A 12,306-nucleotide genomic window follows, 5' to 3' on the forward strand; every position below is an offset into this window, starting at 1 on the left:
ATTTGTTTATAGCATGCCATATGTTTATCCATGTATTTCCTTTATAATATTCTTTAAAAAATTAGGGGGTGGGGTGGTCAAAATCTTAGCAGATATACTTAACCTTAATTATTCCTATATAAAGTGCGTCCCAGAAAAAACGAAACCGAGATTCAGTGTAATTTTTTGCTATTGAATAAATTTGCCTCATGAAATGCACATGAACGGAAAGATATGCTTCTCTTCTTTCATTTGAAGCCAATGTCAACTTTCATAACGCATGCATGACTGAGTCAGAACAATGGAAAGTGGTGTTACCAAATTTTCATTTGCATGAGCAAATTGCAATTTTGCAAATTTCTTCTTTCATATGAGACATCATGCGTTAAATATGATTGACGCATGGTCGAGCAAAAGTTGCCTGAAAACGTGCTCGATTACTACCCATTCGATGGATCGTTGAAAAGCAAGCGCTTCATTTTCCCAACAAAGCACAGACAATGGGCTAACAGTGAGTGCTGTTTGAGCCGGGGGAAGGAAAGTCCTTTATTGTTATTTATTTGGAATAAGCTATAACACTGATTAGAGGCTAACGGCGTGGATTTTCTCAGGCTTGATTCTATGGCAATGGGAATTCAATGTTGCAATAGTAATAATTTTGTATCTCAAACTTCTTTTAGTTGTTTCATTTGGTGCTTCATAGGGAGTGTGGCAAAGCGGAAAAAGGGTGCTTCACTTTTTTGCAAGTGCAGAGGAGTAAGCAGAGCCGTTTTGGCTCGGAAGGTTTTTTTTTTAAAGTGGGTCACCCCCATCCAGCATTCCGCTGACCCTTCATCCAATAATTTCAAGTAACTTTTTACAAGTTTGGAAAGAATCCAAACAAAATCATATTCAAGCCAACTGTAAGATCGCACTCACCGCGTATCCAAGTCCATTGTCTTCCGCTTTTTGGGAAAATAGTGGTTGGCTGGCGCTTCGTATGCTCAAGCTGCAAAAGAAACATGGCGACGATCGAACGATCTCAGTCACATCTTCACTTGAAAAACTTGTATATTTATGGATATTTTGAGGGTAATTGGTGAGATTCAAAATGAGACTTGTGTACTTTTGTGATGAGTTACAATCATGTCTTACACTACGCAATACAAATCAAATACATATACGTTAAACTGGCAAGCAATTTTCGGGTATCGGGTATTGATTTTTCTACCCGTGTACCCGAGGCTTCCGGGCGGGACCTGGGTACCCGGGTTTTAGTCCCAGCCCTAGTTGTCAGACAACTTTTTCTCGACTATGCGTCAATCGAATAGACTGCATTAAAAGCCAGAAAAACTAACTCAAAATTGCAATTTGCTTGTGCAAATGAAAATTTGGTAATACCACTTTCCATTGTTCTGACTCAGTCAAATGAAAGAGGAGAAGCATAACTTTCCGTTCATGTACATTTCAAAAAGCAAATTTATGATCATGAAAGTATTTCAGCCAGTGGCGTAACTACGGGGGGGGGGGGGGCACCTGCCCCCCATCGGCTGGCAAAAAAACAAAACGGGGAAAAGAAGAAAAGAGGGAGAAAGAAGAAATTATTGTTCGTTATAATGTTATGTTGTATCATATAATCAACGTGTATCAACGTGGAGCGTTGTCATTGTGGCCCAGTGGATTAGTCTTCGGACTTTGAAACAGAGGGTCGTGGGTTCGAATCCCAGCCATGGCGTAATTTCCTTCAGCAATAAACTGATCCACAGTGTGCTGCACTCAACCCAGGTGAGGTAAATGGGTACCGGTAGGAAGTAATTCCTTAAAAAGCTGTGTGCGCTATGAACGCCTAGCTTAGCCGGGTAATATAGGAGCGCCTTGAGCACCTAACAAGGTGGATATGTGCGCAATATAAATACCCTATATTATTATTATTATTATTATTATTATATAAGAAACATTTTTTCATAACTTTATGAAATTTAATTTGCTCAGGGCCTATGTCTTCATTGTTCCTTGTGCTCACAATTTCTGTTTAACAAGATATATAATCCTGTTGTACTAAAACCTCCCGTTTTCAAGTTAATATACACAAAATATATTTCCTCGAACTTTGTCAAGTTATTATTGTTTTGTGTAGTGTCATATGCTTCTTTTTCATATACTGTACTTAAAGTGATTGCCCCACATTCATAAAACATATAAAGACATCCGGTCCATGTTTATGTTCGCATGAGTGGATTGGTGAGATATGTCTGTTCTTCATGAATTCCTAAAATCAGTTCTTAAAATGTCCCTTTTTCTGATCTGAATATCAATAATTTTCAGCTCGCGCTTTGCGCTCGCATCATTTGGTTAGTGAAATACATATGGTCTTAGTGAATTCCTAAAACAAGACTTAGAATGCCCCTCTCCAGTGATCAGTGAGATAAATTTCTGTTTAATGGCACTGTCCTTAAAATGTCTCTATTAGGTTAGTATACCTGGCAACCGAGCGCGCTTTGCACGCTCACTAAGTGACTCATTTTTGTCTCGCCTGCATAGCAGAGTGAGACTATAGGAGCCACTTTTCCGATGGCGGCGGCGTCAACACCAAATCTTAACCTAAGGTTAAGTTTTTGAAATGACAGCATTACTTAGAAAGTGTATGGACCTAGTTCATGAAACTTGGCCATAAGGTTAATCAAGTATTACTGAACATCCTGCTTGAGTTTCACATCACATGACCAAGGTCAAAGGTCATTTAGGGTCAATGAACTTTGCCCAAATTGGGGGTATCTGTTGAATTACCATCATAACTTTGAAAGTTTATGGATCTGATTCATGAAACTTGGACATAAGAGTAATCAAGCATCACTGAACATCCTGTGCAAGTTTCAGGTCACATGATCAAGGGCAAAGGTCATGTAAGGTCAATGAACTTTGGCCAAGTTGGGGGTATTTGTTGAATTACCATCATAACTTTGAAAGTTTATTGGTCTAGTTCATAAAAAGTGGACAAAAGAGTACTCAAGTATCACTGAACATCCTGTGCAAATTTTAGGTGACACGACCAAGGTCAAAGGTCAATGAACTTTGGCCATGTGGGGGGTATCTGTTGAATTACCATCATAACTGAAAGTTTATGGATCTGATTCATGAAACTTGGACATAAGAGTCATCAAGTATCACTAAACATCTCATGCGAGTTTCAGGTCACATGACCAAAGTTAAAGGTCATTTAAGGTCATTGAACTTTGGCCATTTTAGAGGTAATTATTAGATTGCTGTCATAACTTTCAAAGTTTATAGATATAGTGGGTCATTCCATGCCAATTCACCCAATGAATGTGCAATTTTGCACCCGACCCTCTCGGAATTCGTTGTAAATTGGTACACATAAAATTCACCATGGCCCATGCACAAAACAAAAAAAATAAGTCCAATTGGTCTGTCGGTTCTTGCGCTACGGCCCGCCCTTTTCTCCTTGTTTTGACAAAAATGGGCGTGACCTTCAACTTTCAATGGCCACTGCGTCGTAATGTGTTGACCAATTTTCATGAAACTGGTACCATTTATTAGGTAATTCAGAGAGGAATCCAAAACATGCATCAAATAATGTATTAGAGCAATTTATAGGGTCGTGACCTTTGACTTTTACTTTGACCTTGAGTTTGACCCCCGGACAAATAATTTTTTAACTTGATTTTCTTATATGTTAATTATTAGTATGATATTGACAAAATATGTTAAAATCAATGATGATATTTTATAATAATAATAATAGTGGTTATTTGTATAGCGCACAGGTCCACATTAAGGTGCTCATGGCGCTTAGGAAAAAAAAAAAAAAAAAGGAAAGAGAAAAAGAAAGAATAATAAAATAAAATATCTCCTGGACAAGGCAAATTAAATTATTAAATTAATCATTTCAGGGGAATAGATAGGTTTTTAGTTGGGATTTGAATGATTCTGTAGAAGACAACTGTCGAATTCGTAGCGGGAGTTCGTTCCAGAGTTTTGGACCCATGACAGAGAAAGCCCTATCCCCCCATGTGTGTCTGGTTCTTGGTATCTGAAGCAACAATGTATCTGATGAAGAACGAAGACTTCGTGTCGGGCAATATCGAGAAATTGAGTTGCACAGGTATAAGGGGGAAACAGAGTAGACAGAGTGATGAACTAGTAACAAAATTTTGAATATAATTCTTTTATCAACTGGTAGCCAATGGAGAGATCGGAGAATGGGAGTTATTGAATCAGACTTCTTTGTCAGTGTCAGTAGGCGTGCTGCAGAATTTTGTAGTCTTTGAAGTTTTATTATGTCCTTCTTAGGTAAATTGCAGAACAATGAGTTGGCAAAATCTAAACGGGAGGAAATTAAAGAGTGAATGAGGATTTCAGCCGCAGGTTTGGAAAGACACTTTCTTATTTCTTCACCTTTTAAAACTCTTCCAAAGATACCATGAAATTTCACTCTAGTCCTACATACTGATATTCATGTTAGTAAAGTGTTTACCAGTTACATGATTTCTTCCAATCTTAAGTTACAGTATGCATGCACATGAAAAGAAATTAAGCTCATCAGTTCACAAATGAAACATTAAACTTTTATGCTCAAGAATAGGTATCTGTTTAGGCATTTTGATGTTCAGCAATATATATCATATATATATATATTCTTGTTAGTAAATAGGCATATACTCAACAATTTGATGATAAAAGTAAACACTTTACTAACAAGAATGTATATATATATATGATATATATTGCTGAACACCAAAATGCCTAAACAGATACCTATTCATGAGCATAAATGTTTAATGTTTCATTTGTGAACTGATGAGCTTAATTTCCTTTCATGTGTTTGCATACTGTAACGTATGATAACGGAAGAAATCATGTAACTGGTAAACACTTTTACTAACATGAATATTAGTATGTGGGACTAGAGTGAAATTTCATGGTATCTTTGGAAGAGTTTTAAAAGGTGAAGAAATAAAATATCATCATTGGTTTTAACATATTTTGTCAATATCATACAAATAATTAACATACACGAAAATCAAGTTAAAAAATTATTTGTCCAGGGGTCAAACTCAAGGTCAAAGTAAAGGTCAAAGGTCACGACCTTATAAATCGCTCCAATACATTATTTGATGCATGTTTTGGATTCCTCTCTGAATTTCCTAATAAATGGTACCAGTTTCATGAAAATTGGTCAACACATTACGACGCAGTGGCCATTGAAAGTTGAAGGTCACGCCCATTTTTGTCAAAACAAGGAGGAAAGGGCGGGCCGTAGCGCGAGAACCGACGGACCAATTGGACTTATTTTTTTTGTTTTGTACGTGGGCCACGGTGAATTTTATGTGTACCAAATTACAAGGAATTCTGAGACGGTCGGGTGCAACCACTGGGTGAATCCAGATGGAATGACCCTAGTGTATAAAATGTGGATATAGGGGTAATCAAGTTTCACTGACAAGTTTTAGGTCACATGATCAAAGTCAAATGTCAATGAACGTAGTATTGTATCATTGTATGACTGGTGTTTTTTGTGAATAATTATTTGATAGTAGTTTTCAAAGTCAGCACTGCTGCTATATTGAATCGCGTGATGTAGGTGAGACCGCCAGATGCATTCCACTTGGTTTTTTTTTTTACTTTACTGGTGCCCCCCCCCCCCAACGCCGTGACCCTCGATACGCCACTGATTTCAGCTATATTTCTGTATGTTACCACAGGTATCTTAGCAAGAAAAAGTGAGGAAGATGCTGCTGATCTGCTCAAGAATAGCTACCAATACATCAGGTATGTCTGTACAGGGATTATCATAAGTAGGTTCCATTACATTGGTTCCTACTAGGCCTGGGACGAATGTCATTTTTGCCATTCGATTATTTCCTGAAAAAACAATCAAATGATTTGATTGTTCTTCGGGAATCACGTCTTTGAAGTCACAATAGTTGACCTACTTTATGGTGACCTCCCGAATGAAGAAATCTCCATCAAAGTCACATGTTCATCATAAATGAGAGTAGGCCCTTTCCCCCTTCTCCATGATTTTTATATCAAAGAAACTACATGAAAATTGAAATGAGATTAAATCTTTCAGTTTATTGTTCCAATGAAAATCTTTCCCAAGTCAATGCTGGTACCCTGGTATTATGCATGCATCCCTCCAAGTGCCACACCCCAAGTCACATGTTTATCATAAATGAGAGTAGGCCCTTTCCCCCTTCTCCATGATTTTTATATCAAAAGAAACTACATGAAATGAGATTAAATCTTTCAGTTTATTGTTCCAATTAAAATCTTTCCTAAATCAATTCTAGTACACTGGTATTATGCATGCATCCCTCCAAGTGCCACACCCCTGTAGTCCAGGATAAGCCCCATAGAAAATTTACCAAACCTTGTTTTTTCATATATACAATATTTTTTGATGGTTTCTTGTCAATTCGAGGGTGCTGATTACGAATCTGAATGATGCCACTCATATAACCTTGAGCATTTCCCGCAAATTAGCAAAATCCAATATGGCCGCCAAAATATGCAAATTACTCATGAAAATCATAAAATTGCCCGCACATTGGTTATAAAATGTATGTATTTGTGTTGCAAGAGTGAAATACTCTCTGAAAAAAAAAAAATTTTGACAAAAAAATTATTTTCTAGATATTCAAAATGGCCATAGACCCCTGTATTCTATATTATGTACAATATGAATGGGGAAAACTAAATTTCACAAAAGTGAGCACTAAATGCAAGTATTTGTGATTTTTAGTGCAATAATGGATGAAAACATGATTTCTAACGAAATGTATCATTTGTTATGTCATGTATGTAATAAATGAAGCATTTTAATATTCAAAAAGCCACCAAATGCACCCGGGGGATTCACTCTCCACATGACCTGCTACGCACCCGCGTCCAGAAAAAGCGTCGAAAAGGGTCCCGTTTCAGGCACTCGGGCGGTGTCGACGTCTTTGGCAAAAAGGGTTGCATTTCAGCACCGTTCGCTCGTAAATCGCCGATAAGGGTAGCCTTTTCTTTCTCTCTTCACGCCATTTAGGGTTGCTAATTTGGTTATGAAAATTACACCATTTAGGGGTGCAAATTTAGGCAAATTTGAGGAGACCCTGGAGTAGACCTAAGCTATAAACACAATGAAAGGCGATTTACAAAACAATCCTCCCACACGCCGGCGCTGCCAGCGCAGCACTCGAGAGTTACCCGGCCTGTGCAGTTCTGGTTCTAGTCTCTTAGTGCTAGTGTCTTACACCTAGCTCTATACTAGGCAGCATGCGTTACCCACACGATCCACAGGTATCACATTAATAGATTTTTATGTTTACGCCACTTAGGGTATCAAATTAGAGGATTTCCCTGTTCACGCCACTTAGGGTGGCTTTTCTCATGCCGGGTTACGCCGTTTAGGGTTGCAAATTTACATAATGTCATTACGCCGTTTAGGGTGCATTTCTGAGGTTGTCGGACACGGTTGGTAGCAGTCCATGTAGAGAGTGACCCCCCCGGGCAAATGCACTGAGCTTTACATCTCGCACATGTAAATTGGTATATGACACGAGCACAAAGTTCCTGGGGAATGGAATCTTTTATAGAAAGTAAAGAACTGAGCTTGAAAGATGAGAAAGAAAGAGTAATATGAAGATCTTTGCAATATTGTTTAACCATAATATTGATTCTCTTTTCAAGTTCCTTTGATGCTTTACCAATATAAGGTAACTTGAAAAATCTTGTAGTCTTTTTTTCTTGATATTTGGGTTTTGGATGTTTTGAAGGTATTGGTTCAACGACCTTTCGATCAACCATCCTGGGTACATATTTCTGTTCAACACCTTTTTCAAATTCTCGATACCAGCATCAAAGAGATGAGAGTGACTACAAATTTTGTATGCCCTATCTATCAAAGTTCTAATCAATCCGGTTTTGTATTTGAAACAGGTGAAGCTGAGAAAATTTGTATACAATCCAGTGTAATTCGAAGTAGTATAAACATCTGTGCTATTGTTGATTAAATTTCTAAAAAGGGCAACTGTCCATGTTCTTCCTTTTCAACAGTGAAATTTATATTGGGATGTCTGGAGTTAAAATAGTCATGAAAAGTTTTAACCTCATCTTCATTGTTAAAAATACAAAATGCATCGTCTACATATCTGCGATAGAATGGAACATTGGGTCCTTCAAACCATTTCTTTTCATGATGGCCCATAAATAGGTTTGCCAGTGTAAGGGCAAGAGGAGAGCCCATAGCAACTCCATCAACCTGGTCATACATTTCACCATTGAATAGGAAATGGGTCTGTTTGGTAGCATATTTGAACAACTCAATCAGATCATCTACTAAAACATACATCATTTGAGAAAGAACAAATAGCGGGAAACGAAGTTAGAATGTAATTAGTCAAAAGCAAAATTGGAAAACAAACAAAAGGGACAAGAAAAAAAAATAACACGACCGGGCTGCCGATGATTGAAATTAAAGAGCGGGAAGAAAGATGGACTGCATACAACATTGTGCTATAAGCTTGCTAAATTTTATGCAAATAAGCTACCGGGGCTTTGCCCCAGACCCCACACAGTAGGGGCTCTTCATTTATAACATTCAAATGGCTCTATAATGCCCCCGTTCAATCACGTTCAATCACTGGCATACAGGCGGGGGAGGGGTCTTGGTTCCACACCCAAGAGGAAATAAAAGAAATTATAGGAGACAATGTATAATGGAATGAATGGAAACAATGAAATGTGTTATTTGCTGAATATAATGGAAAATCTATCACATAATTAGAATTTAATGTCAATAGGCATTTTTTTCCAGCTCGCTTTGCACGCTGGCGACTTTTTACAAATTTTTCCCATTCATTACGCAACTGGGTTGAATAAATGTGTAGTGTAAAAGCTATATTCTGTATATGCCCGCGATTTGATTAAAATAGCGGCAATCTGCGAGGTTTAAATGGTTTTTATATCAAGAAGTTCCGGGGGCTCCGCCCCGGACCCCAACCGCACAGCACTTCATATGGAAGGGTTGGGTCATGGCCCCAAAAGTTCTACAAACAAGAACAAAGAAAAAAGGAGGAAAGAAAAGCAAAGGAAAAGTGTAGGATATTATTTTATTTACTGAATATAATGTCAAAAAATAGCTCAAAGTTAGATTCTCATGATAAGGTGATTTTTTCTCGCTCGCTTCACTCTCTCGGGAATTTTATAAAGCAACTTTTTAGCACATGAGCTATACTGCGCACCTCGTTTTTTTTTTTTACTCTTCACGCTACTGCCGCAAAGAATCCTGTTCACAGTGGCGTACAGACCGCAAAAAAAGGAATCTAAAGAGAGAAAAGTGAAATATATTATTCTTTGGATAATCATGTCAAAATCTATCACAAAATTTGATTTTTGTATTAAAAAGGTAAAAAAATTGCTCGCTCGCTTCGCTCGCTCGCAACTTTCTTTTAAAGATAAATTCTGCCCGATACGCGATATCTGGCCTTCTCAAAATAGTCGCCTCATTACACCATTATCATGATTATGCCTGTTCATACCATGATATGACCGGGAAATTTTTGGCTCTTGCCCCCCCTGGCCACCGACCCCTGTTACGCAGCTGCCTCTGGGTATATATTATTGTAAGTAGAACCATCAAATGCCCCCTTTTTCTTAAGTTTACATAGGAATCGTTGAAGAGAACGTTCCCTTGTCAGGGTGGGATCTTTATTAAGTTTATTGAATTTACTTTTGTCACCAAGTAACAAAGATATAGCATTATTATACACATTCCTATCTAAGATAACAACACTGTTCCCTTTGTCAGGTTTGAGAATAACCATCTGTTTATTGCCAAGTATCGTGAAATTTTGTAAGTCACTGTGTGAAGGTTGATAGCTGCTTACATATTCATTAGCTAGATATGATAATTCTGCTTTCATTCTGGGGTCATCTTTGCGGTCAATCAACTTGTCATGAAAAGCTCGTTGAATTAGCTCAAAAGTTATGAAGACATCTGCTTTGCTGATCCAAGACTGTGGAGGTTTGATCGAAAAGAACAATCCATTTTTTAGTAGATTAAGTTCTTCATCCCGTAGATTGGCACTGGATAGATTCAAAACTGTGTTGTCCGGCGTGAATGGAAGTACTGCATTTCTAGTTAAATTCTGTAGTTTCTTAGTGTGCCCTTCAATTACTGTAGCCTCGCATTTCGTGACATTTCTTATGAGAGCTCGCCGAAGAATCTGCCAGTCAAAACCAGTCAAAATGTTCCGTAAATGGTTCTCTTTTTCCTTCTTTTCCCTTTCCAATCTGTTCTTTTCGCGTTTTCGTTTTGTAATAGCACTGCGAAGAAGTCACTTATGGATCGCGTACACATCCTGTATGTTAACATTGGGCAGATGAACTCTCACAATCTTGGGAATACATTGAAACTTTGACAATTGTTGAGAAAATTAATGTCCAGTTCAGCTTTCTTTAACTTGATAGAGATTTTCTCATATTTCCGTAACTCTGCTGTGGTAATTAGACTGCTATATTTTCGTGTCAAATCAAATATGATACTTCCAAAAGAACGACACGATACTAAATTGAAGTTTGAAATATCACATTTATCACCTAAATTTTAGATGATATGATATATTTCGTTAGTAATCATGTTTTCAGACAATATTTCACTCGTACAACGTCATTTAGTCAAGCAAAGCCAAAATCTGTTAAAGTCATTTGTCCCTATTAACATTGTACATAATATTGTTGGTGCCTGTATCGGCCATTTTGACTTTCAAATTACAGTACCGGTATTTATCACCTACCTGGCAGAAGAACTGATATATCTTGTTAGAAATTATGTTTTCAGACAATATATTACTCATAGATCACAATTATGTGCATTTATGGTGCTCACTCGTGTGAAGATTTATTTCCTAGTTCGCATTGTACATAATACAATCAATATCTATTGCAGCCATTTTGAAAGTCAAAATACAGTATTAAACACAAACTTTAAAAATGAATGATATATTTTGTTAAAAAATTATGTTTTTTAGATAGTATATCCCATTTATTCATCACAAATTAATGCATTTCAGTGCTCACTCTTGTGATTTCTTTGGTCCTCAATATCATTGTACATAATACTGTTTCAATTCAATTCAATTCAATTCAATCATTTTATTTTCCACTTTCAATTTCATATTACAATTTTTGATACAATTGACATAGTAACATATAATCACATTTGAAGTACATACAAAAAATAGATAACAATATAAAATTACAATAGACCATTATCAAATCGAAATATAAATAATTGAAAGGGAGGGAGGGCCAACTGATAAGCAGAGCTTGTATAATGTAGGCCCCCCTAATGTTGTAATTACGTGTTTATAGCAACTGAATTGCTCTTTTGTAAAAACAAACAAACAAATAACAATATTTACATTATGTAATATATACATTATAATACAAATCATATGCATCATATTAAAAAATATATGAATCATTCATAGTGTATACAAATTATTAAAGGTTTCCTACTTAGCACTGAAGGCTTAATTTGTAATTGATGAATTAAATATTTAGTAATAATTCAGGAGAAATGATTTAAGTCGTTTTTTGAACATTTGTATAGAATTGCTTTGTTTTATATCAATTGTAAAAGAATTCCATAGCTTAGGACCCATAAAAATAAACATTTTTTGAGCAAATGATGTTCTGTTCAGTGGTAAATGAAAAGAGTTTGCTTGGCGAGTGAAGTGACTATTAATCGAACTATTTTTAAAAAACATATCAATTAGAGGCAAAGGTAGTTGTTTAGTTTTAAGCTTGAACATAAACTGTCCAAGTTGAAAAGTGTACATTTCTTTAATTTTCAGAATTTTATTTTTCAAGAATAGATTATTTGTATGTGCCCTGAAATCTGCATTATTTATTACACGAATAGCTCTTTTTTGCAATATAAATAGTCTATCGATCAGCCAAATTGTTGCATTACCCCAAGCAATAAGTCCATAATTTAAGTAAGGGAGGATTAATGTAGAATACAAGGATAACATAATAGTGTGTGGTAAGAATTGTTTTAATTTACCAAGGATCCCAGTATTTTGAGCAATGATTTTGCAGACATTGTCAACGTGCGGTTTCCAGGAAAGCTTGTCATCTATGATTAGCCCAAGGAATCGAGTTGATCAGACCCTTTGGATGACAGTACCATAAAAAATTACATCATTTGGTAAAGCTTCAAATTTATTACTAAACAGCATATAACTAGTTTTATCAAGGTTTAGTGATAATTTGTTTGCTTTTATCCAATTTGCAACGTTTTTAAGTTCTTTATTTAACATTTGCGTCAATTGT

General features: G+C 36.4%; 1 protein-coding gene across 2 annotated transcripts in view; it reads left to right on the forward strand.

The window, feature by feature from the left end:
• Positions 1-12,306, forward strand: part of LOC129255397 (bifunctional purine biosynthesis protein ATIC-like) — a 56,745-nt gene that overhangs the window by 12,451 nt on the left and 31,988 nt on the right. For both annotated transcript variants that reach the window (XR_010293150.1, XM_064097615.1), the window contains exon 4: positions 5,682-5,748. Coding sequence is in view for 1 of the 2 variants with exons in the window: in XM_064097615.1 (XP_063953685.1) it covers positions 5,682-5,748 (67 nt within the window). In the remaining variant the exon portion in view is untranslated. The remainder of the gene's footprint in view (positions 1-5,681; positions 5,749-12,306) is intronic.

The sequence above is a fragment of the Lytechinus pictus genome, chromosome 3 (assembly GCF_037042905.1).
Source record: "Lytechinus pictus isolate F3 Inbred chromosome 3, Lp3.0, whole genome shotgun sequence".
In the NCBI taxonomy this organism is placed as follows: Eukaryota; Metazoa; Echinodermata; class Echinoidea; order Temnopleuroida; family Toxopneustidae; genus Lytechinus; species Lytechinus pictus.